Source organism: Thunnus thynnus, chromosome 10, assembly GCF_963924715.1.
Source record: "Thunnus thynnus chromosome 10, fThuThy2.1, whole genome shotgun sequence".
NCBI classification, from domain to species: domain Eukaryota; kingdom Metazoa; phylum Chordata; class Actinopteri; order Scombriformes; family Scombridae; genus Thunnus; species Thunnus thynnus.
This window is the reverse complement of record NC_089526.1, coordinates 1,995,365-2,020,242: the sequence shown is the minus strand read 5'-3', so window position 1 is coordinate 2,020,242 and position 24,878 is coordinate 1,995,365. Positions and strand designations below refer to the sequence as shown.

At 40.8% G+C, this 24,878-nt stretch overlaps 2 protein-coding genes across 4 annotated transcripts in view; one reads left to right on the top strand and one right to left on the bottom strand.

The window, feature by feature from the left end:
• Window positions 1–23,565, top strand: part of LOC137190743 (DENN domain-containing protein 4B-like) — a 64,752-nt gene extending 41,187 nt beyond the window's left edge. For all 3 annotated transcript variants that reach the window (XM_067600317.1, XM_067600319.1, XM_067600318.1), the window contains 15 exons: window positions 949–1,063; window positions 2,095–2,301; window positions 3,726–3,854; window positions 4,502–4,646; window positions 6,267–6,422; window positions 8,638–8,875; window positions 9,708–10,005; window positions 10,723–10,827; window positions 11,556–11,731; window positions 13,229–13,385; window positions 13,463–13,702; window positions 16,106–16,202; window positions 16,302–16,467; window positions 17,874–17,932; window positions 18,251–23,565. In XM_067600317.1, coding sequence (XP_067456418.1) covers window positions 949–1,063; window positions 2,095–2,301; window positions 3,726–3,854; window positions 4,502–4,646; window positions 6,267–6,422; window positions 8,638–8,875; window positions 9,708–10,005; window positions 10,723–10,827; window positions 11,556–11,731; window positions 13,229–13,385; window positions 13,463–13,702; window positions 16,106–16,202; window positions 16,302–16,467; window positions 17,874–17,932; window positions 18,251–18,396 — 2,434 coding nt within the window. In that variant the 3' untranslated portion in view covers window positions 18,397–23,565. The remainder of the gene's footprint in view (window positions 1–948; window positions 1,064–2,094; window positions 2,302–3,725; window positions 3,855–4,501; window positions 4,647–6,266; window positions 6,423–8,637; window positions 8,876–9,707; window positions 10,006–10,722; window positions 10,828–11,555; window positions 11,732–13,228; window positions 13,386–13,462; window positions 13,703–16,105; window positions 16,203–16,301; window positions 16,468–17,873; window positions 17,933–18,250) is intronic.
• The window catches only part of atp2c1 (ATPase secretory pathway Ca2+ transporting 1), a 323,636-nt gene that overhangs the window by 121,622 nt on the left and 177,136 nt on the right, over window positions 1–24,878 (bottom strand). The gene's annotated exons all lie outside the window — the stretch shown is intronic.

Genomic DNA, 24,878 nt, shown 5'->3' with positions numbered 1-24,878 from the left:
GACGTCACCCGTTGGTTTAACCCCAGAGTTGCAGCCTTCCAAATAAGGAGTACAGGGCTGTTGCCTTTCATGCTCTGGAAACACACACTGGTATCGTAATCAATTAAATTTAGTGAAATATTGCTACAGTAGTCTCAGTGTGAGTCCCGGAGCCAACTGTCAATCACAGCTGTCAATCAACGCCCACACAGCAGACATCAAAGCTACTATAAGTTTTCAAATCTTATTAATGGAGCAATAATTTCCAAAATGACCACCAGCACACTTATTAGAGGGCCTGAATTTACAGATCGAGACCAGAACGACTCGTTGAAAACAATGATTGATTCAGTATTTCTAGAGACAAGTTGAGGCTTTTTGAACGAGAGTCAGTCGGAGCGGCTAGCGGCCGTCTGTTGCACTTTAAGGTGTTTCAGCCTCAAGATGTGTAGCTGCTGCTTGGTCAACTTCCTGGCTTATTTTAAAAAAGAGCAAAAGGAAAAGAAAGAAAGAGAGAGAGAGAGAGTGCAAACAAGTGAGTGAATAAGAGAAATAAAGCGATTTATTTCAATATGATTTCATGGCAGTTGTAAATCAGAAATAAATGGCCATCAAACACTCAGCAGATGATTTACTGAGGAGACAGACGCTCTGGAGTCTATTAGTCCTTTATTTCCTCCTCATCTCATTCATTCATTAACTCAATCATCAGAGTCATCAGCTGTTAATACAATGAACAGGATGGCTGCATGATGTTTCAAACTCTATGTAATCTACACACTTCTTCACATGTAGTGGAAATGCAAACAAGAATGTGAAAAAGGAACTTTTAGCTCCTTGTTCCTAAGATTTGTTCCTCTTGTTATATTTAGTTATAGTTATAGTTCCTGGAACTTTTTGGTCAGAAAGAGGCTTTTGTGTTTGATAAAACGCTTTTAACAGGATGTTTTTTTTTCCTCTCGTGTCCAGTTATGAGACCTTCCCCACGCTAAAGACGGAGCTCTTCGACCGGCCTCAGGATCAGCTCCGTGCCCCGGCCAAGGGCAGCGCCCCTAGTAGCCCCGCCCCCAGACGCACCAAACAGGTACAACAACACACTGCATCTAAAACTCTACACACAACATAAGTTAACCTTCTGATGTAAATAGATTTATATATTTAATTAGTCTGTAAGCAAGTTTCTTTTCTACTTTTCTACTTTTAAACACAAGTACAAAATGTCAAAATATGGCTGCAACATATCAATGTATCAGTTATCACTTCCATATTAAATAGTTTCTATATAAATGTCATTAGAAAACTCCATGTTCCATGCAGTGAGGTTGTTTCACATTGTGACCCAGTTTTCTGTGAATGAATGAAGGAGGAGGAACCTTGTGAACAGTCTTACTGTGTTATCATTTTAATTTAATGATCAGTATCAATATTTCACTGCTTCATCCAATATTCAGAAGCCACAGACTGTGTGTGTGAGCGGGTTCGGGGTGAAAACGTGAACTACAGCAGCTATTTTCAGATCTCTGGAACAGACGGGAAAAGATGTCAGGGAAATCCTTTAAACACATTTCAAATTAAAATTTCAAAGAAAAAAAAAAAAGGGATTATCTTTGTTTTTATCTAAAAAAAAAAAAAAAAATGAATGCAGACTCCTTTTGTGCTGCTGTGTTTAAATAATATAAAATAATATATGTTTGATTATTGTAGCACATTTTGGGTAAATAGTGTTTAATGATAAGATTCAGACAATTATTTTTTATTCAGAACAGATAGAACTGTTTCATTCTTACATGTCTTTGAACACATTTCCCTCTTCTTCTAAGTGTTAAAAACCTACAATATCTGTGAAGCTCCAAAAATCAAACTGCAACACAACAAAGTAGTATTTAAATTCTTCAGTGATTCATGTTTCTCTCTCAGCTACCAGCAGCCGTCTCTGACCTCTAATAGTCTCGCTGCTTTTCCCAACAATGAACCAAGAGCGCCCCCTCGTGGACAAAATAAAACACTATCAAATTACAACATGAGAAACATCACATGCATTATAACCCATAAACATTACAGATTCTAACATGTTGTGACGTCTTCTCTCTCTCTCTCTCTCTCTCTCTCTCTCAGGAGATCAAGTTGGCCCAGAAGCGAGCTCAGAAGTACTCGGCGGTGCCGGACATGTGGTCCAAGTGTCTGCTGGGTCACTGTTACGGCCTCTGGTTCATCTACCTGCCCACCTTCGTGCGGGCAGAGAGCGCTAAGGTTCGCGCTCTGCACACGGCCTACGACGTCCTCAAACACATGGAGAACCGTAAGGTGGTGCTGCCGGACGAGGTGAGACACGCACAGGGTCAAAGGTCAAAGCTTACACGGATGTTGTTTTGTTTATTTTTTTGGGGTCTGAACAAGAGCAGCGTCTGAATGTAAGATAATGTTTTATGTGCTGTGCTCCTGTTACAGAGTTGCAGAGTGACTCTATTTCTCTTCATGAGAGAGTTGCATTGTGGGTTATTTACAGTTAATCATACACTGGTTTTCATGCTGACCAATCAGAGGACTGAGTTTTGGTAATTTGATATCCCCAAGAGCATCAGTTCTGCTTATTTAAAAGCACAATTAACTGTCTGTTCATTGGAAGAAACAGAGAAATACATAAGATAGAAATAAGAGATGGAGGCAAAAGAAAGAGAGAATAATACAATTAAACTCTGAGTGTCTTTTGAACCTGCAGTCAGCTGGTTGCAGAGTAGACTCTGTATTCTCTCGGCTGCTATATTTGAGTCCTTTTCTTCTGCAGGAACTTCTGCAGCTTTGTATTTGAACCTTGCAAGTCTTTGGAACGAGGTGCTTATTTGTGTTTCCACTGTATTTTACAAACCAGGATGTTTCGGACGTTTAGTACGTCATTTAAAAACTGATGAGGCTGCAATAAACCAGTTTGTGGGTCCTTCACAGCAATAAGACTGTTCAATTCCTCCTGAATTGACTGGATAGTTTTTTGTTTATATATTTTGATGAGCTCTTGACGGGATCAATAAAGTAATATCTATCTATCTATCTATCTAACTCAGCAGTCAGACCACATTGTAGTTTTTCGGTTTGCTCCACTGCTCACATCAGAGTCCTGCATGGTCCAGTTTTGTAAACCTGCACCAGCAAAGCTCCGTACCGGTCGACTGATGCAGCACCGGTGCTCCTGCAGCTGTCGATGTGTTTCCTTAGTGACAACATGCCGAGGTCGCAGCTATCGAAAGCTGATACTTTTTGGCATTTTTTACAAGCAGAAAATCACCGACTGTTATTCTCACCATATGTTCAACTTGGCCTTCGACGAGGTGTTTTGTATTTTTGTATTGTATTCATCACTAGCCTACATCACTGTTTCATCAGTGACTTGGTATCACTTTACCAGATGTGAACTGAGGGGTATTTGGTGTCCTGGATTTCCAAAATAAGACATCATGGCGACTAATTGTGCTTTATTTTCATTCCTATTTTCTTCAGTCTTATTCCTGCTCTGTTTGGCTCTGTGTTGTATCTCTGAGAAATATGTTCTAACATGTTCTCCGCTGTTGCTCTTTGGTTGTTCTGCATCATACAGATGCAGCAGTAAAACAGTTGTTACTGTTGTTGTGTTTGTTACGATGTGAAATTTAGTTCTAGGAACCCGTCCAGAGACAACCGAAACATCCAACCATCTGTAGTTCAACATGATATTAGAAAATCACTGTGTGTGTGTGTGTGTGTGTGTGTTTCAGGTGTGTTACCGGATCCTGATGCAGCTGTGCGGTCAGTACGGTCAGCCGGTCCTCGCTGTTCGAGTCCTGCTGGAGATGAAGAAGGCAGGAATCACACCAAACACCATCACCTACGGATACTACAACAAGGTCTGAACACACACACACACACACACACACACACACACACACACACACACACACACACACACACACACACACTAGTCACACATGGACACGCCCATCTCATTAGCATATAAGCACAAGGAAAATTATGAATGTGGTGAGGAAAATAGGACGCGTTTAAATAAAAAATATGAAGCTTGATATCACTCGTTTTTACTCTGTTTTACTTATTATACTTACAACATTATTTATTGATGTATTCGGTTATATTTTTTCCTTTTACTCCATACTTCATTACAGTTTTATGTTTTTAAAATGTCAGTTATGTGTTTTTCTGTTTGTTTGTTTTTACTGGTGCATAAACACAAAACAAATAATGATAATAATGATAATAATAACAGTAATAATGATTATTATAATTACGTGTGAATGAGTGAATGAGTGCACAGAAAGAAGAACAAGTAGGAAGATTAAGGAATTCAATTATTAAATTACAAATCCATTAAAAACGCTGAAGTAAGAAGGAAGTAAGAATAAGTATAACGGCAGCCCCGGGCGCCATCATCGTCTGTTTTAAACACTGAAGGCAGGAACGGAGCATAAAATAATGAATGGATCGAGGTTAGATTTGTGATTTTAATCAGATGTTCTTTCTCTCTCTCTCTCCTCAGGCGGTGCTGGAGAGCAAATGGCCCTCCACCAATCAGGGCGGGCGTCTCCGCTGGGCCAAGCTGAGGAACGTCCTATTGGCCGTCGCCCAGTTCAGGCAGCCAATCAAACGGCGACAGAAGAGCGGCTCTGTGGGGTCACGTGGAGGTCAGAAAATATTATTCAATAAATAATTCTGGCAGGATCGAGTTTCATTCATTTTGTTGTGAGAAATCTTCAGATGGGCCAATAAATCTTCAGGTCACCCACAACTAGAAATACATAAAACATTTAACTATATACCTCTCATAACCCCTCCTAATGTGGCGCTTATTTGCTAAACCCCACCTTGCTTGATCGTAACACTTTGGTAATAATCCAGACATGACTCATCTCATCCCTAAATTCCACCGGACGCATGTGCGCCGCGTTCCGGCTCCGACACGGCTGCCGGAGCTGATCGTGGCCACTCTAGTCAATGTATCTGATTCCACCGGGCGCGTCGCAGCGTGTCTCAGAAGTGTCCCAGAAGCGGCTCTCCGCTCCGCTGCGCTAAAGAAAGGCGCCTCGTCTATTTTTTTACGGAAGCCGCACAGAGCAGATCGAGCTGGACAGGAAGTCAGACACAGAAACAGCATTGAGCATCCGGTCAGTTTTCAAAATAAAACACCCTGTGCAGACTCCTGGTCATATATCAACAATAAATGCAATTAAAACAGATGAATAAAGAAACCATTTAACTACGTAGCCTAATTAACCGCAGCAGAAGCACAAAAATCAACGAAAGCTGAGCAAGTTAACAAAATTGGGCAGTTTAGTTGCCCTGCTACTGCAGTAATTACGGTAGCCTTAAGGGACTTTATCAGCTTTGACTAGGCTGCCGTAATTACTGTAGTAGGAGTGCAACTGATGTTAAACGGCTTCATGGAAGGACAGCTTTTCACCACAATTTCACTGTTGTTTTAATAACCATTTAAATTCATATCGACTGTGACAAAACCCAGATAATATATTAGTGAATAAACTGGGGATATATTTAAAAACTCTTTAATGAATCAAATACAGAGCGACTTTAAGGCAGCAACAGTGATCAGCAGTAAGGTTCAACTATGGGCCAGTTTTCAGGCTTTTGGCTTTCATATATTTGACAGACAGTATAGAGACAGGAAATGTGGAGCCGTGGATGTTGCAGTTATGTGATATACGCCTTAACCATCAGGCCACCAGGGCACCCCAAGCCTAATATGTTTTTAATATGTTCTGTTTATTTCCTTTCATTCATTCAAGAATACATTGATTTTCAGTTTTAGGGTTGTAACTGAGTGCAGATTTCATAATATATCAGTAAACGAGGTTTCGTAGACTCACAGCAGCTTCGGATACTCATTTGGCAAAAACAAGTATTAAAAAAAAGAGCAAAACAGACTCACAACAATAAACAATTTATGGTTGGAGCAAAATACTGTTATTGACACAAAACAGATCAAAATTATGTTTATATACCTTTATTATTCATCTGGTAAGTTTATAAGATATTACAAGGTCATATTGATTGAGATTTACATGATGTCAAAGATTTAATATCATTTATAAGAGGGAAAACTTCTGCTTTTGTTATAGGACCAAATATTTTAGTCGGAGGGCCAGATTTGACCCGCGGGCCACTATTTTCCCACCACTGTCATAGAATCTGTCATGGTCATTTTTGCTTTATATCAGGCAGTTTAACTGGTTTTAAGTCATTCAATGTTTTTTCGGTTTCTTTTTTTTCTTTTTTTTAAATTATAGAAGCGATGACGGACCCCGATCAGAAGCCCCGCCCCCCCTCTGCTCTGATTCGTCAGTCCAGTTGGAGCGGTCTGAGTGAAAGCTCCAGTCATGAATCTCTGACGGGCTCGCTGGTGAAGAGCAACAGTCTGAACAGCATGAAGATGGCGACCGACAGTAAGTGATATAAACTCTCAAACTTCTCCAAAAAGTCAGGAAACAGAGCAAGTCTTCAGATACAGTATCCATCAGGGGTGTGCCCGAATACAAATACGTTATTCAGCAAAGCACAAATAGTGGGGGTTTTTTACAAATATTTGTTTCATACAAATATTTTAAAAATAATTTGTTGTTGGGAAGAAAAAAACAAAACATGTCAGATACCAGCGAGCAGGTCGGTTATAGTCGCTATCTCAGTGTCTCTCCTCTGCTCCGCTGTGACGTCTATCAGCAGGTCTCATTGAGGGGAGTCACATCCACCTGCTACATGACGCATTGATGCTACAGTGATTTGGACATCACTTAAATTTTCATCTTTGATTTTCTAAAATTAAAAGCGTAATAAAAACAAAAACAGGATTTTTAAGCCTCTTTTCCACTTTTATTCGAATACAAATACAAATAATTTTGCTGCCTCAACAAATACAGATACAAATACAAATACTGGGCTCTCTGCACATCTCTAGTATCCATCCACACATACATCCATACAGGACGCATTTCATCCATGTTATTGTCAAGACATACTGTATATTTAGCTATGATCCGGAATTTAACTGTAGTTACTGTAATTTCTAATGTAAAAGTCCGTATTCATACAATGACGGAGTCTCCAATGATAGCAGCACAAACAAATAAAGGCTGGTTGCTAATAGGTTAAAAAACACAAACAGCGTCATGGAGTTACACATGATACATTCAGCTCACATGATACGTTCAGAGTCATGTTATACTTTATATGCCGCTCATTTTCTACAAAAACAATGATTTCTGACTCTGATTAATTCCAGTCATTTCTTCTTTGCTTTACTGATCAATGTTAAGCACTTCCTGATGTTTTTATTACATTAAAAGTCTTTACAGAGGGAGAGGGAAGTCTGCAAGACTTTAAATGTGGAAATTCTGGTGTTTAGTCTCATTTGTGTTAGCTGAACATTATTTAGAGAAAAAGCCTGACATGACTCTTGTTGTACTGATGGAGTTAATGCTGTGGAAATATGACATTACACTGAATTTATCAAGACAACATGTCAACATGGAGGAAGTTTGCTTTAACTGGAGAAATCAGAAATAAAAGGATTGTCTCTGATATAAACCCGTCCCAAATAAAGGCCTGGTTCACTCTGCCACATTCAATATTCTGGTTATAATGTCCACACTGGCTGCGTAACATATGAAGTGAACGTGACTACTAGGTAAAGTCACAGATATTAGAGTATTTCACAGATCTTTCCTGGTTTATAAAGGTAAAGAACTGCTGTTGTGATCAACACCATAGAGTGTTAGCAGGATATAATAAGTACTAACTAAAAAAAGTGGATTTAAAACAAGTTAAAGCTATAACATGTAATAATTCCACTTTAAAATGTCTAAAAACAACTAGACCTATGTTCTATATGTTGTTGAGTTGTGTACTTACATTATCCCAAATGTTTCCAACAGTTTTCAAACTCAGAGAAATCTGTAATTTAATCAAAGTAACGGACCGTTTCATTTGGTCGCCTGTCGATGGCGTCATACCTCCTCTACCAAAGAGTAAACACGCACCAGATGCATACGGCGGCGCTGTGTTTGTCCACTACAATGGCGTCTACCAAAGAGTAACTCACACACATACAAGATAATACATCGGCGTTGTGGTTGTTCCACAGAAACTGTTATAAATTGACTTTTATTCAGTTTTAAGACACATTTTCATGATAAATTTAGGTGGTTTTTAACTATATCTTTTAGCCGGAAGAAGGATTTTAGTCATTGGACGTCTGGATCTTAAGTTATCAGAGAAATAAACGTTAGCAGCAGCTCGGCTAACAGCCCCTCAAGGAAGTCCGGTGGTCACCAAACATCGTCGGAGAAATATTGATTTTTTTAGGTGAAACCGCTTTAATTAGTATTTTTAACAATTTTAATCTGCGTGTACGTTTGTTTTTGGAGAGGAGGAGACCTCTGCGGGTAAAAACATCCTGAATGATGAACACTGGAGTAATCCTATCCTGGTGAAGCTGCTTATTTAAAAACGAAGACAACAACTCCCATGATCCCTTGCTACTTCACACCATCATCACACTCCATCTTTTGTTATTGTTTTGATTGAGACCCCTAGCGGCTGAAATTACATATTGTGCGTGTAAACAAGCATCGTTTTAACCTCTCTCTCCTTTCTGTCCCACAGGGGTCAAACTCTGCAAGAAGACCATCCTCCGTAACGCCGGGACCAACGACTGCGGAGACGGCATCTCCAGTAAACCTCCTCTGGGACGCAGAGACACCTCCACCCCGCCTCCGGCGCCCTCCGGTGGCGTCCTGGTTCGGCGGAGTCAAGTCTGCCTCTCCACCTTCTACAAAGATTGCGCGGAGTCGGCCGACTCAGAGCCGGACTGCAGCTGCCAGCCTGCGGAGAGAGACGGCAGGTCAGCGTGGACGCAAAACAATCAATAATCCGTTCAGTTGTTTCTTAAAACTAACTTACATTAACTTTTAATTATGTGCTGCTGGTTTTATGAGTGAATCTTTAGTTGTCTTTTGCTTTTTTTCTCTATTTCTAATTTTTTCGTACAGTTTTATACCAGATTTCACTGCTTTCTCATTTTTAGATATCTTAAAGGTTTCCTAACGTACTTTGGTTTTGATTTAAAAGGAGTAATATATTAAAGAAATCACCCAACAGCACACATATGGGTTTTCAAATCTCACGGACGTGTATTTGCGTCTCTGGCGAATTCGTGTCTACTCGCGTCTTTATATTGACTTTTTATGTAATCACACTGCGTTTAAAATTCGCTTCACGTTCTGTCTGAGAACACAGTAACAAGGAGACAGTAGATAAATTCATATTGGCCTCAAGATGAACTCAAGTGAACGTTGCTTGGAGCCAAAAAATGCAATGAACGTGAATGAATGAGTCTTTATATTTTTCTTTTATAACATATTTTTTGTCAAAGATGGATTTCCAAAAGCTGTATAGTTTTGGGCAGATGCAGAATTTATGTAACAGAGCAGCTGGTTCCTGTTTACATCATAGAGCACATTTTAAAAACCACAGGAGTCGATCAAAGTGCTTTATAGAAAAATGTAAAATACAGTTAAACAATCAAAATAAAATAAATAGATAACTGACAAAGTTAACAATCCGATCATGCTATTAAACATTAAAGGCAGGTCTTCAGCTGGGATTTAACAGTGGTGATAGATGGAGAGTATCTGTTCTATATTGTCATTCGTCTTCTGCCCTTTGACCTCCAGACCCGCGGGGTCACGTGACTCGGCCAGCAGAAACAAGGTCGTGGACGAGAACTACAACAACGTCACGTCCCCGAGCCGAGGAGGCCTGGCGGGGAAACTGCAGCAGCTCCTCACCCCGACCCGACACCGAGTGTCAGTCCGACGGGCCGCCAGCGTGGACGACCGGCGGCCGGGAGGAGGAGGAGGAGGAGGAGGAGGGATAGGACGAAGGGTGTCGGATCAGAGGCAGTCGAGGAAAGCTCAAGTGGCTGAAACTCTGCTGAAAGCCAAGGACAGGCTGGTCAACGCTACCTCAGAGGTTTGACTCTTTATACCGACATCTGCTTTATTTCAAGAAAAAGTCCTTTATTTATATTTGTGAGCTGCTGGCTGACTCCAGTCAGAGCTCTCAGATGCTGGATTTCTAACTGCATCTACAGTAAGATTACAATTAATGCTTCATAATTATTAATAAAATAAGTATTTTTACCCTTGTGAAGAAAGTCAGATCATCTGTTTATGACTGGCACAACGGGTAAATTGTAAATTTGCTTGTACTTAAGAGGAAAGTTCACAAATTCTCCTAAATGTGCTACTTAAGGACATGAAATTACCTGAAACCCGTTGAGTTTACCTGTGATGACACCTCATATCTTCCTCTGACGTCCTTTTATAAGTTCCTCAAGTCCCACAAGAACTCTGGTGAAGCTACTTCCTGTTTTTACGGCCTTAAACTGTTAAACACCTTGAAAACTCCCCTGGGTTCCTTTTTAAAAAAGCAGACCTATGTTTTTTAGGGCTGTAGTCTGCTGGCCGACTGGTGGATCAGTTAGTTAGTTAGTTAGTTAGTTAGTTAGTTAGTTAGTTAGTTAGTTAGTTAGTTAGTTAGTTAGTTAGTTGGTTGAATAATCTCCATCTTACTTTCATAAGGAATCAAAATCTAAATTGTAAAAGATAAGAATTGTGATTATTTTGTTAATTATTTTTTTCCCACCTTTTAATGCTGACTAATCTGATCTGCCTTCTCTTCTTAAAGAGTTCGTTGTCGGTAGGAAGTGACCTCGACTTGACGGAGACGCCCAGTCCAGCGTATCCTCTGCGCAGGTCCTGGGACGCCAATCAAGAGGGGGTGGGGCTTGAGGTAAATGGTTTATGTTAATGGTGTTACTGTTCTCACCTCCCTTTTATCGTTAATCTGAGGCTCACTCAAGATGAACTGTGCCTCGCCCTAGGGAAGTGGACGAGATCAGTTTCCAGCAGCCCTTCAAGAATATTCAGAATACTCATCCTCTTAGATCAGATCCAGATTTAATAAAATGTTATCAGATCAATCTATTCAATCTAATAATTGTTGTTTTATTGATGTTCTTCTGTATGATAAAGCAGTTTATTAAAACGACACTAATAGGCTTTCTGTGATAATCATGACGACTTTTATTTTGTTATCTATATTATATTATTATATTACTAAACATAGAAATAGAAATTTAAACTCTATAACAGACTGATGCTACCTGCAGACCTGCAGACCTTACTGATCCGTCAGGGGACAGCCAGGTGTTTCCCATCATGCTCCGAGGCTGTGTGTGTGTGTCCAGGTGTTGATATCCAGCTGTGTCCTCTCTAACCCCTCCCTCCTCTATCTCTCTCTCTCTCTGTGTCCAGGTGTTGATATCCAGCTGTGTCCTCTCTAACTCCTCCCTCCTCTCTCTCTCTCTCTCTCTGTGTCCAGGTGTTGATATCCAGCTGTGTCCTCTCTTAACCCCTCCCTCCTCTCTCTCTCACTCTCTCTGTGTCCAGGTGTTGATATCCAGCTGTGTCCTCTCTAACTCCTCCCTCCTCTCTCTCTCTCTCTCTCTGTGTGTCCAGGTGTTGATGTCCAGCTGCTCTCTGTGTCGCAGCTGTAACTCGTTGGTTTATGACGAGGAGATCATGGCCGGCTGGACGTCGGACGACTCCAACCTGAACTCGTCCTGTCCGTTCTGCTGCGCCTCCTTCGTCCCGTTCCTCAACGCTGAGATCTGTGACCTCGGGCCCGTCAGCAGGTAAACCAGTTCTGTTACGAGACGCTCTGATGAAGAGTCGGGGCTGTTTATCAAACCTTTGTTACACTGAAAAGAAAAGAAGGTTCGGCAGCTTCAGTCAGAAAAAGAATCCATCCATACCCAACGACGTGAACATTTGTAGGTTTGCTTTAAGAAGTGGACACAATAAAGAGTGGCAACAATAAGTCAAATAATTGATTAGTTGATCAACAGAAAATTAATCAGCATTTGCCGCTTTTTCTTGTCTTACGTTATAGTAAATTTTTGGATATTGAAATGTTCCTCAGACAAAACGAGACATCTGATGATGTCACTTCGTGCTCTTGTGATGGAAGATTTAAACTGTTATCGAAAGTTTTTTTTTTAGGCCAAATTATAATCAGCAGATTAATTGATGATGATGATAATCGTTTGTTGCAGCTCTAATAGAATTTTCTCTTTTCTCTTTTTTTTTAATTTCTTATATATAAATATATCATCTTATAACCACCGTTATAAATCAAAAAAAAAATTTCCAAACAGAGTGGTACATCCTGTCAGCCGAGGTGTTTCCTATCTCTGCAGCTGAACATAGCAGCTCCCCTGCGGACTGTTTCTCCCTGACAGTCCCGGTGTTTCCTCCGCAGGCTGCACTTCACTCAGCTGCCTGTCAGACCCGCTGCTTCTTCCCACTGTAACCTGAATAACAAACCGGGGCTCAGTGCTCTGGTTGGATCCACAGGGATCCAGGGCTAACGTTAGCTGGGAGGCTAGCGGAGCGTTAGCAGCAGCATGACCGGAGGGAAGCACAGCCAGCTAGCCTCCGCTAGCAGCAGCAGGTCTGACGGGCAGCTGAGTGAAGTGCAGCCTGTGGAGGAAACACCAGGACCGTCTGGGTGAAACAGTCTGTGGAGGGAAACACAGTCAAGTGGCGGAGGAGAAGGCGACAAATCGGCCTCTCATAATCAGCAGAAAATATTTAATTTTAGAGCTATTATCGGCCGATACTGATGACGTGCCGATAATATTGTGCATCCCTAATTTTTACCCTATAAAAAACTACTATTTCAGACAACAAACAATGAACCTTTAATCTCAGTAAATAATGTTTTATTTCCATCTTTTATTGCGAGATCTTTGACTGATGATCAGTTCTAGTGTCTTGTTATGAGATTTATACAATTTTTTTTTTTTCTGGACCTGCAGTGGAGGTTTATGACTTGTGCTGCCCTGAAGAGCGTCTGCAGGCAGCATACAACGACCTCCACAAGGAGGAGAGACAGTGTGTGTGTTGCCTGAGAGGTGAAAAGGGTTTAGAAAGTATGCAAATCACTCGCTGCTGCTCTACAGTTTAATTGTAGTGAGCTCACAGTAATAACTGCAGGTTGGACGCTGTTTCAGAGAGATTTTAGAAAAATAAATCGAACTGGAATTATTCCCCTGAGTGTTTGGTGTCGGTATAAAACTCGAGGTCTCAGCTGGCCTTCCTCTATGTGAACTCTTCCTCCTCGTCCTCAGTGCAGAGCGCAGCAACTGGAACCTGGAGGATGAGGTGGAGAGCGCAGTGAGGCCACCCAGTGGTCACGAGGCCTCCCTGCGACACCAGTGCAACGGGCTGAGTGAAGACTCCAGTTCTGAGACCAGCAGCTACTCAGAGAACAGCAGAACCACCACGGTAACCAGCACTCGTTTATTCTTTCTGCCTCTTAGATGTTTTGTGTCTCACTGACAAGTTTCTTTCTCCCCCTTCAGGGTTCGTCAGTGGGCGGGGCTCCCCAGGTGGCGGTGGCCTACCTGAGCCCTCTGGTTCTGCGGAAAGAGCTGGAGAGTCTGCTGGAGAACGAGGGCGAGGCGGTGCTGGCTCAGCCTCAGTTCCTGGACAACCACTCCATCATCTTCTGGAACCTGGTCTGGTACTTCCAGCGCCTCGGCCTGCCCAGCAACCTGCTGCAACTGGTCAGGGCGTCGCCACTGGTCAGCCAGTTGACGCAGGTAACGCCCAGTCTGATGCTGTCACACTCTGACAGGTTATAGAGCTGAATACCCCAACTTTATGTCTTATTTTTGTTGTGAAAACAAACCAGATAAATGTTCATTAAACACACAATATGTAATTTCAGCCGCTAGGGGTCTCAATCAAAACAATAACAAAAGACGGAGTGTGATGACAGTGTGAAGCAGCAAGGGATCATGGGAGTTGTTGTCTTCGTTGTTAAATAACCAGCTTCACCGGGATAGGATTACTCCAGCGTTCATCATTCGGGATGTTTTTACCCGCAGAGGTCTCCTCCTCTCCAGAAACAAACGTACACACAGATTAAAATCGTTAAAATATTAATTAAAGCTGTTTCACCTAAAAAATCAATATTTCTCCGAAGATGTTCGGTGACCACCGGACTTCCTGGAGGGGCTGTTAGCCGAGCTGCTGCTAACGTTTGTCCAGTTTATTTCTCTGATAACTTAAGATCCAGACGTCCAATGACTAAAATCCTTCTTCTGGCTAAAAGATATAGTTAAAAACCACCTAAATTTATCATGAAAATGTGTCTTAAAACTGAATAAAAGTCCATTTATAACAGTTTGTGTGGAACAACCACAACGCTGATGTATTATCTTGTATGTGTGTAAGTTACTCTTTGGTAGACGCCATTGTAGCGGACAAACACAGCGCCGCCGTATGCATCTGGTGCGTGTTTACTCTTTGGTAGAGGAGGTATGACGCCATCGACAGGCGACCAAATGAAACGGTCCGTTAATTTGATTAAATTACAGATTTCTCTGAGTTTGAAAACTGTTGGAAACATTTGGGATAATGTAAGAACACAACTCAACAACATATATAACATAGGTCTAGTTGTTTTTACACATTTTAATGTGGAATAATTACAGATTAGAGCTTTAAGAATCAAGTTTTCCAAAATTAGAAGTAAATTTTATTTTCAGTATTTTTGATTTCGTTCAAATGTTTTTGACACTTTATAATAATAATTCCTTTTTTGTCTGTCATATACAGGACAAACTGAAAAGTTTGCACTCTTACTTACTGTATGTAGAAATATTATTTGATGTACAGATGTGTCGAGACGAACCCTTCTTCAGTTTGTTTGCTATTCCTTATCCAGATGTGTTAAGCCAGATGTATCTAAATCAGCCAATGTTGTCGTCATTCAATGTTTTTTTTGTTAGTTTTACTCAATAAAAAGACATTTTAGTGTTATTTTAGTATCACTTCATTTTCTTGTCTTCTAAGCATTTTGGGGCGGCTTTAGCTGCAGCAGTAGAGCAGGTTGTCATCCAATCAGAAAGTAGGTGGTTTGATTCCCGACTCCTCGTGTCCACATGTTGAACCCTCATATATCTCCTGATGTCTGTGTTGGTAGAGATTGTGAATGTGAATGAGCAGCAGAAACAGTGTGAAGCACTTTGGATAAAAGCACTATATAAATGCAGCCCTTTACTATTTTTCCAGCTGTCTCCATCTTTGTTGTGTCCAGTTGCCATGGTTACAGGTTAGTGTGAGGCTGCATTCACACCAAATCAGGCGGTGTGGCGTTCAGCTGCAGGGTCAAGCGGAGGTGTGTGTGTGTGTGTGTGTGTGTGTGTGTGTGTGGGGGGGGGGGGGGGTTGTTATTTGTGCTCTAGAACGTAACTGCTGTGAAACAATCAGAAATAACATTTTATGGATCTGATTCACAGGCTTCCTCGCTACCAGCGCTCCCTCTCTTCATTCACTCTCTAGCTCGCTCGACCACAGCTGCTCTCTCTCTCCCTTTTTCTCGTCTTTTTTAAAATGAGTCGCAAAGCTGACAGCAAAGTCTAACTTTACTAACGTTATCAAGCGAAGAGAAAGGTCCTCCCCTCGTCCTAGTAACGTCTTTGTCCTCCCTCATGGCAGAGTTCACAACTCTGATCAGTCTGATCTCCCGCTGTGATTGGCCAACGCAGCCTTCAGCCACAGCAACATCAGGTTGCGTTTCTCCAAAAGTTGACTCTGGCTCAACTCTCCGGCCGCAGTCCGGTGCGGCGCCACAGCGGCCAAAACAACCACAGCTGAGTCGTGCTACCCCCATTCAAACGAACGGGACGACTGGTGTTTTCACCGCACAGATGATTTGGTGTGAATGCAGCTTGACTGTGCTCTGCAGTATTTCAGCAAAAAAAAAATCCCCTGAAGCCCAAAAAGCATTTTCCCCCCAGACAGCAGGGAGGTCAGTAGGTCTGTAGAACTGTTAAAGGTCAATTATTAATCTTTGTGTTATGAATATTTAATTCACGAAGGCTTTACGTGAAGAAAAAGGTCGTCAACCAAGTTTTTTCATCACGGTTTTGGAAGTTAATGCTGATCCACAGACCTTTTCTCTTTCCCTCTCCTGATGTTTGCTGTGTGTCTCCCAGTCGGAGAACTCTGCAGTGAGGGTGAGGCTCCTCTGGGACACTCTGACCCCTGATACAGACCAGTGGCCCCCCCTCTACATCCTCTGGAGGATCCACAGTAAGACACACACACACACAGAGACTTCTTACCTTCCTACCTGCCTACAACAATCACTATAAAAGCTCCTGCTGCTCCTCCCTTCTCCACCTCCACCAGGCGGCGTCCCGATGCGAAGCTACAGCTGGCGGAGACACAACCACCCATTCACCCTGGCCTTCCTGGAGGAGGTGCTGCGGTGGGTCGGCATGAACGAGGTGCACAAAGCCGTCACCCTCTTCATCGACACGCTGGGCAAACAGCCGGAATCACCCAGGATACAGAGGTAAGGAGGAGGCGGTTTATTAAAGGTTCACGTGCCATTTTTGGCAGAATAAATTAATTATCCCGGGATTCCACCGGGCGCGTGTGCGCCGCATTCCAGCTCTGACGCGGTTTTGCTGCGTCCTCTGCACGGCGCCCTATTCCACCGGGAACGTTTCAGAAGCGGAGCGTCTTCACTGCGGGGAAGCCTTCCGCTGTTTAAAGTCAGCTGCACTCCTACTACAGTAATTACAGCAGCCTAGTCAAAGCCGATAAAGTCCCTTAAGGCTACCGTAATTACTGCAGTAGCAGGGCAACTAAACTGCCCAATTTTGTTAACTTGCTCAGCTTTCGTTGATTTTTGTGCTTCTGCTGTGGTTCATTAGGCTACGTAGTTAAATGGTTTCTTTATTCGTCTGTTTTAATTGCATTTATTGTTGATATACGACCAGGAGTCTGCACGGGGTGTTTTATTTTGAAAATTGACCGGAAGCTCAATGCTGTTTCCATGTCTGACTTCCTGCCCAGCTCAATCTGCTCTGTGCTGCTTGACGCGGCTTCTGTAAGAAATAGACGAGGCACCTATCTTTAGCGCAGCGGAGCGGAGAGACGCTTCTGGGACGCTTCTGAAACGCACCGCGGTGCGCCCGGTGGAATTTAGGGGTTATCCCTCTGCAGGAGTTCATGTTCATTTTGATTAATTTTCGTTAAACGTGTTTTAAACTGTCCTTTTTCAGCACAAACTCAAAAAGTATAACTTCATATCTATAAAAATAATGATAATCATTCCAAATATTATCACTGAACAGTTCACAGTCACAAGAGTGTTATTAAGTGTTATTTCCTACATTTCCAATTTATTTATATGTTGTGACTTTAAATCATTTTAAATTCTTTCAACATGTGAATGTGTCCCTTAACAACCCGTCTGGAGTTCAGCTTCATTTTAAACCTTTTAAATTGTCCCTTCATGCTTGCTGTACTTTTCTCCAAGTTTAACTCATGATTTTGTTAGTTTATCAAAGTATAAAGCTACTAAGAACCCAGATTACGAGAAAAATGACACAGGTGTCCATAAAAATATACAAATCTTCAGCGATAATCACTGAGAATTATTATTGAACAGTTCAAGGTTGTAAAAGTAGTGTTTGACTATTCACACACACAAATACAGCAGAGAAACTGAATTTAATTTAATTAATAACACAGTTTAAATGTTTTATGACATAAATGAAATTCTGTGGTTTTCTCCGTTTGTCTCTGTCATGATATATAAATAAAGTTATGTCATATAAATAAAACACTGAGTGTGTTCACTGTTGAATAGACTCCAGAGAGTTAAAGAACTTTAGTTGGGAAACATATTTTATCTGTTTACTGTTTGTTTGTGAGTCAAAGTGAATCTTTTGTTGTGTTTGTGTTTGACAGGAGTTTGTACAGAGAGTTCCTCTTCCTCACTCTGGCAGCTATGGGCAAAGACCACGTCGGTAAGACTCGACTCAGTCTGAGGATACAACAGATTCATGATGAACAATAAGCCAGAATTATCCTTTAAAGTTGAACTCTGCCTACTTTACACATGAAGAAAAGCAGCAAATTCTTAAATTGAAGTACCTGGATCCATCAAATGTTTGGCATTTTAACTTGAAATGGATTATCAAAGTAGTTTCCAATTAATTTTCTGTCAGTCAGCTAATCAATGAATCGTTGCAGCTTTAATTGAAATACCTGCAATCAGTCAGGCTTTAGTGTAGACGTTGATATTAAATTAATCTTTGTTTTCATTCGTTTCTGTCTCCCGGCAGCTGCGTTCGATAAGAAGTACAAGGCGGCGTACTCTCGGCTCGGCGGTACGATGGGTCGCGAGGAGCTCCGTAAGAAGCGAGCTCAGCCTCCCAGCCCCAAAGCCGTCGACTGCAGACGCAGCTTCCACCCGCCCCTCGAATGCTGATCATCCCAGGAACAAACTAACAAACTCCATATCCTGATGACATTCATCCCGTTCGGGGGGTAAAAAAAAGAGGAAAACAGCGAAATCGCTGCTGCCTTCACCTGCTTGTTTTCTTCACCTCTCTGCTGCCTCCTGGTGGATGTCGGAGCGACGCCGCGCTCCTTCCTGTCCTCTGTACCTCCGTTTGCCTCGTCGGTGTGAATCCAGCAGCTCTTTGTCTCCATTCAAGATAACGAAAGTCGGTCCAACGGCAGCGACTGAACCGAGATCTATGCATCATCAGTCTGTGACGTGGAGTCGTGCGTCCGCATCGTCGTCTGAAGGCGGGAGAACGGGTTCGTGCATGTCCAGAGGGATCAGCTGTGTCGTTGTGAACTTTTTTTTTTGTTTTTCCCCTGTTTTTAAAAAAAAATACACAACCAGATGATGAAAGTGAAGTTCCTGCAGGAGCCCCGTCAGCAGGATGTCAGATTCACCCCTCAGCAGTGCGATCAAAGGAGGACGTTGGCGTGAAAAACCAACGTCCACGAAACACGTCAGACTTTGAGAAGACTTCAAAAACCCCAGAAACTTCTGATCTGATTTGTCTGTGTGTGTTTGACTAGTTGTAAGCATGATGAAGGCAGTGAGGTTTTTTTAAAAAAGGGAATAAGGTCATTAAAAAGGGGCGCAGATGTTAAATGTTACGGGACGTCTTCTGGAAGGGCGACAGTTCTCTTGTTGTTAAATGTGAAGCTGTTTTTAGTGTTTAGTTATCTTATCACCCACCATCATTGAGGCGGTGGTGAGGTTTCCACTGGTTTTTCCCCTTTTTAAGGATTCGAGGAAACATCTAAACAAGAAGCTGAGACTTTCACACTCCCGTCGACTTTCGCTCATATGTTATTTCTTGGGAATCTTCCAGAAGGCCGGTACTGAAAGGACACATCCACTGTCAAACACCCAAAGCTCCCTGAAAGCTCTGATCATCTCTGGAAACCAACTGAAACCAACCAAACACACACACTCCCTCCGCTTCCTGTCACCTCTGTCAGCCGACAGAGCTCCTGTTGTTAAATGTGAAGCTACTGAGGAGTTGCACGATTGAAATGAGAAACAGATATTTTCACAGTCCCTGAGACGTCTCGTTGGTGGACAAAGACTGTCAGACAGTTTTAACTCTTTTAACTCTCCACTAACGTTTTGGACATTGGAGCGTAACTAAACAAGAAGCTCTAAAAGGCTCTCGGTAGTAATTCCCCCCCGCCTCTTTTTGTCTTGTGAGCCCCTAAAATGAAGCAGTGTCTCCTCTAGCAGTTACTTAGCAGATCCAATGAAGAGTGATTTATTTGTTTTTCCCCTGAAAACATCTTGGATTGTTTGGTTTTTGCAGAGTTGTTAGAAGCTAGAGAAGCTACATCTGTCCCATCTCGGTTCCAGATTTGTGCATCGCTCGTCAAAAATGTCTCTTGAGGCCAATCAGCTTCGACACAGATCACCTGGACAGGTGTTAAATTAACGCATTTCTTCCACTGACATGAGAAATAAGAAGCTAACTGTCACAGCTTCTGTGTTTACTGAAAATTACACTGACAGGACGGACATGTTAGTCGCCGCTGATTGGTTTAAAGCGAAATAACCCCAAAATCAGTCCAGTATTTCTGATCACTGGCGTTGGACATGAGAGAAAACTGAAATTTCGCTGCAAAAATTCTGTTTGTTTTCTGAAGTCTTTGCTTTTTTTTCATGTGAAATCGTTTAGTTTGTAAGATATAAATCTGCAGGCTTCTAAAAATGACTCAAACTAAACAGTCTGAGACAAGAACATCTGGAGGTGGCAGTCACATGATGCTACTTTAAAGAGTTAAAACATTTAATTTTTCCCTCCAATTTCTCACCTTTGACCAGATGGCCTGGTTGGAAAAAGGAGGATGTTGACTCTGATTTGGGTCGAAACATCGGAGGGAAAATGTTCAAACAGGGAAGCCGGTGCCTTTAACTCTGAAACAACAGACAGACGGAGTCTTAAATATCCTGCATCAAACTTTCTTACAGGCTTGTAGCAGCTGGTGACGTAATAACTTCTGATTAATGTAATAACTCATCAAAGTGACATCACATTATTGCATCAACTGGTGATTATAACCTTAAATAATGTAAAAAATCTATATTATAGTAAAGTGTAGTTAAGGTTATTTATGGCTCAATAAAACCCAGACAGTTTGTGTAATAATGTGATTCTGCAAAGTGACCAGATTTATGGCTTCATTCAGTTTGAAGTTAGTTTTTTCCTCTCATGTTGATTTAAAGGGACTCAGTGTGTTTGTGAAAATGTCGCAACTTCAGGGAGAAAAAAGGAAATTATTAAAATGATTAAAGGACAGCTGGTATATGTAGACGTCACTTTCAGATCAAAGCGTCTGGTTTGGGATGAAAGATGTAAAAACGAAATTAAAAATTAAACGATATTAAAGGCCTTATCATAATTATGAGTTGAAATTTCATAATTACAGCAAAATTATATCATAATACCAGGTGAAGATTTTACAAGAAAACATCTGATAATTCCCAGAAAGAATCTCATAATTATGAAAAAGCAATCTCACAAATATGAAAGTATTTCATAATTACAAGAAAAGATCTTATAATTAGGAGAGAAGTTTACCGTAATTACAGTAAAAAATCTCATAATTAATAATTAAACAAATCATAATTTGTCTCATAATTATATGATAGTTTTCTCACAATTATTCACTTCATGAATATTAAGAACATCCTATGATAGATATTATTTTGGTTTTTACTACAATTAATCCTAAACTTCAGCTTTTACGCAAAAAGATTTTTGCATAATTTGATATTATGACGCCGTGTGATACGACTCCTCTCAGAAATAATCTATGATCAGTGTATCAGAACATAGAATTTATAATAATATCTGCCAAAATTTGGTGAAACCATTTATACTAACGTTTGCTGATATAATGATACAAATGTCAATATTAATACAGTTAATTAATACAGACGCAGTAACTTTCTGATGAGTGATATTTATCGTGTCCCGAACCAGGCGAGTGCAGAGCGACGCGTCCTGACGATCTGATGCATCTTCATCTTTCTGTCTGTCTGAGTCGTTTGTTTGTTTGTCTGACCGGGAGACGTCCAGCATGTCAGCTGACCTGTGCAGCAGCAGCAGCAGCAGCAGCAGCAGCAGCTCTACTAACCGTCTTGCTCCAGGGCACTGCAGCAGCAGCAGGTATCAACCAGAGATCGCAGCAGGGATTTAAACCTGCAACCTTCCGACCTGCCGACATGTCGAGCTCGGTCACACTTTGGAGATGTGAAACATTCTGATTTTATCACCACCGCCGACCGTTTCCATCACTGTCGTTACTGTGATTATCGGCGTTTTTTCAGCGGACGCGGAGCAGCTTCAGCTTTCATCAGCGGTTTGATTTCATTTAGATCAAAGACAGAAGCTTCTACTGGTCTCATTGGTCCTGTTTACACCTGGTATTAAAATGCGTCTCCACGTGCGTCCTGAGTGACCGTTTGTGATCCGATCTCACTTCCCCGCTCTACATGCAAATAAACACGGACATCATTTCTGTGTTCAAGACCAAATTCGTTCGTTATTCGTCCAAAGCTGTGTTCAACTTGTTTGAAAACAGGATAAATATTCAGGATTAGCAGCGCGGCAAAACTAAACTGTTGTTATCAATTTGACAGGACAGAGGAAACTATACAGCTACGTTTAGCTTCTGAAATATTATTTTAGACAAACAAACGATAAATTAATGGTTTAATTTCTATTCTAACTGTCGATTTGAAGAGGGAAACCTGTTAGAACGAGAAAAACAGGAAAAAACACGAGGTAAATTACGTTTTTAATTCACATGAAAAGCAAAATAATTTGTTTATCCTGTTATCAGACAAGTTGAACAGCTTTGGACGGAGGGTCCTGTGTCTAGTCTGGCGGGAAAATAGAGGACGTCAGTTGAGTAGGCGGTCCTTCAGCGTGGTCCAGGACGCACGCTGAATGAATGTGGCCACATGCGGCCCAGACCACCTCCGCAATCCGTCCTCAACGCATCTTGGGTGCGTTTACACCTGTATTTACAGCTGTCCGCTTGTGATCGGATCAGCTGAGACGGATGTTAATATCAGGTGTAAACGGGGCCGTAGAGGCAGAAGAAGCAGAGAATCAGTCTGTGGAGCTCCGACTCTTCACACACATCACACATTATTACACTTTAAACTGTTTGATGTGATTCCTGTGAGACTGTTTAATGAGTAACATCCAAGGCGATCATGGTGTGAAGACATTTAACTTTGATGATTGTTGTGAGAATATCGTTTATCGTGATATTTTTACCATGAAAATTTGATACCGGCGCGTCCCTACATACACACTGGCTTTTCATTTTTTATTTCACTTTTCAAGCTGTCGACCAATAACAAAGCGGCTTTTACTTTGCAGACGTCTTACCTCCTGTCTTATATAACAAAATGTAAAAAAAAACAAAAAACAACAACAACTTTAACTTGTTGATTTCTACGTTTCTTCTCTGGTGAAATCAAGCCGATGGTTTAATTGATGCTTAACGAGAGGAGGAAGTGTCGCGTAGTGTTTTTATTTAGTTTCCGCTGGAGATTGAAAACCGAAACAGCAATAAAGCTGCAGCATTTATCGAAGAGGTCGCAGGTTCAATCCCCCGCTGCAGCCAAGTGCCCTGCAGCAAAATTTAAAAAAAAAAAAAATGCATCTGCACACTCGTTTCACATTCGAATATATCGACTAAAACTCAAAAAAGTGCAAGTTTACTGTTGGAAAAGAAAGTTTTATTTTACATATGACTGTTACTTTTTTGTGTGTGTTTGCTGAGTTGTGAAGAATCTGTGAGTGAAGCAGAAGTGAAGATCAAACCGCTGAGCGTCACACACAGAAACACCACACTGTATATTTTAATGCACCGGACTGCAGTTCAGAATTCAATTTAAGGGATTTTTGACTTGACTTTGTGTTGCAGGTTGTTTTATTGGTTGATTACAGTCAGCACAGAGGAGACGCGTGTATTTAAAATAGATTATTGTGTTTGCTGTTGTAATTTATATATGGCTGTGATTTCAGTTGTAAATGTTTGTTTTTTTAAGAAAACACAAAAATAAAAAGACAGGGATGAACCTGAATGTCTGATTCTGTGCTGGTTTGTTGTTTCTGTCATTTGGGAGATAAATATTATTTATTGCTTTAAGTTTATAGATGATTGTCAAAAAACAGAATTATGTAAAGCAGCAGCTTCACAGCGTCGTCAAGTTGCACAGAGTTACTGCAATCTGACGAACTTCCATTTAAAATAAAGTGTAGTTAGCACTAAATGTACAGTATATTGTGATGTAGAGAACTTTGTTAATTTCCCAATGGAAAATTATAAAGTTAAAGCAGCAAAGTCTCGTAAATCCCAAAACAATAAACATTTGAAATAAGAAATATTAAAATTTCAGCTTAAAACTCTGGAAAAAAAAAAATTATTATTTGCAATTCTGTATTTCTGCAACCTGCACTTTGCACGTTGCACAAATTTTAGGTGTGTTTGAGACTGGCCTCATAATGTTTATTCCCTCCTGTAAAAAAAAACAAACAAACAAATATATTGATATTATATTTATTATAACAGTGCTAAACTTCAAATGTGTCACCAGGAAAGTTGATAATGTAATTTAATTTATATCTTTAAAGAGCAGAACATCAGTTTACTTCAGCATACATGTCACAGGCGTGTTTAAAACTGCTTAAAGTAGCTTATAAACATGACGGCTTATTATTAATTCTCAAGTTAATAATTATATATTCTCTATATAAATTCAAACTTTAACTGTAACTGAACTATTTACTCGCCTCACAGTCACTTTATGTAATGTACTGCATCACTGCACCAGTGTATATCTGCATATCTACATCCTGTTTATCTTGTAAGCTGCTCATAGTCATTTATATTCTGCACATCAGCACTTGATGAATAAATTGCCCTTCTGGTTGGATGCCAACTGCATCTCGTTAAGTACTTGTTCGACGACAATAAAGTTGAATCTAATCTAAAAAAAATTATTTAAAGTGTTTTTCAAATGCATTGTGGTCAAAAGAGTTTGTGTATTTCAATTTGTGGAATACAGAACTGAAGCAAAGTCCAAATACAAATCAGTTCAAGGAGATGGTGCAGTGATGAGGAAGTAGGTCAGTAGGATGAACGTTGAGGTAAAGTTACATCTGACTGATGCTGATATTTAGGTTTTACATAACAGCTTTGGGGTAGATGTGAGTTAAATATATTATGAATATTGAGTTAATTGCGTTATGAAGAAGAAGGGTCAGACCATATAAACTTCTTCCTACTCCTTTTCAGACGTAATATTTGCTGCATATGTTTACTGTTCATTTTATTTGTTATTCTTATTTTTTTTTAAATTTGTTACATGATCGAAATAAACATACAAGTATACAT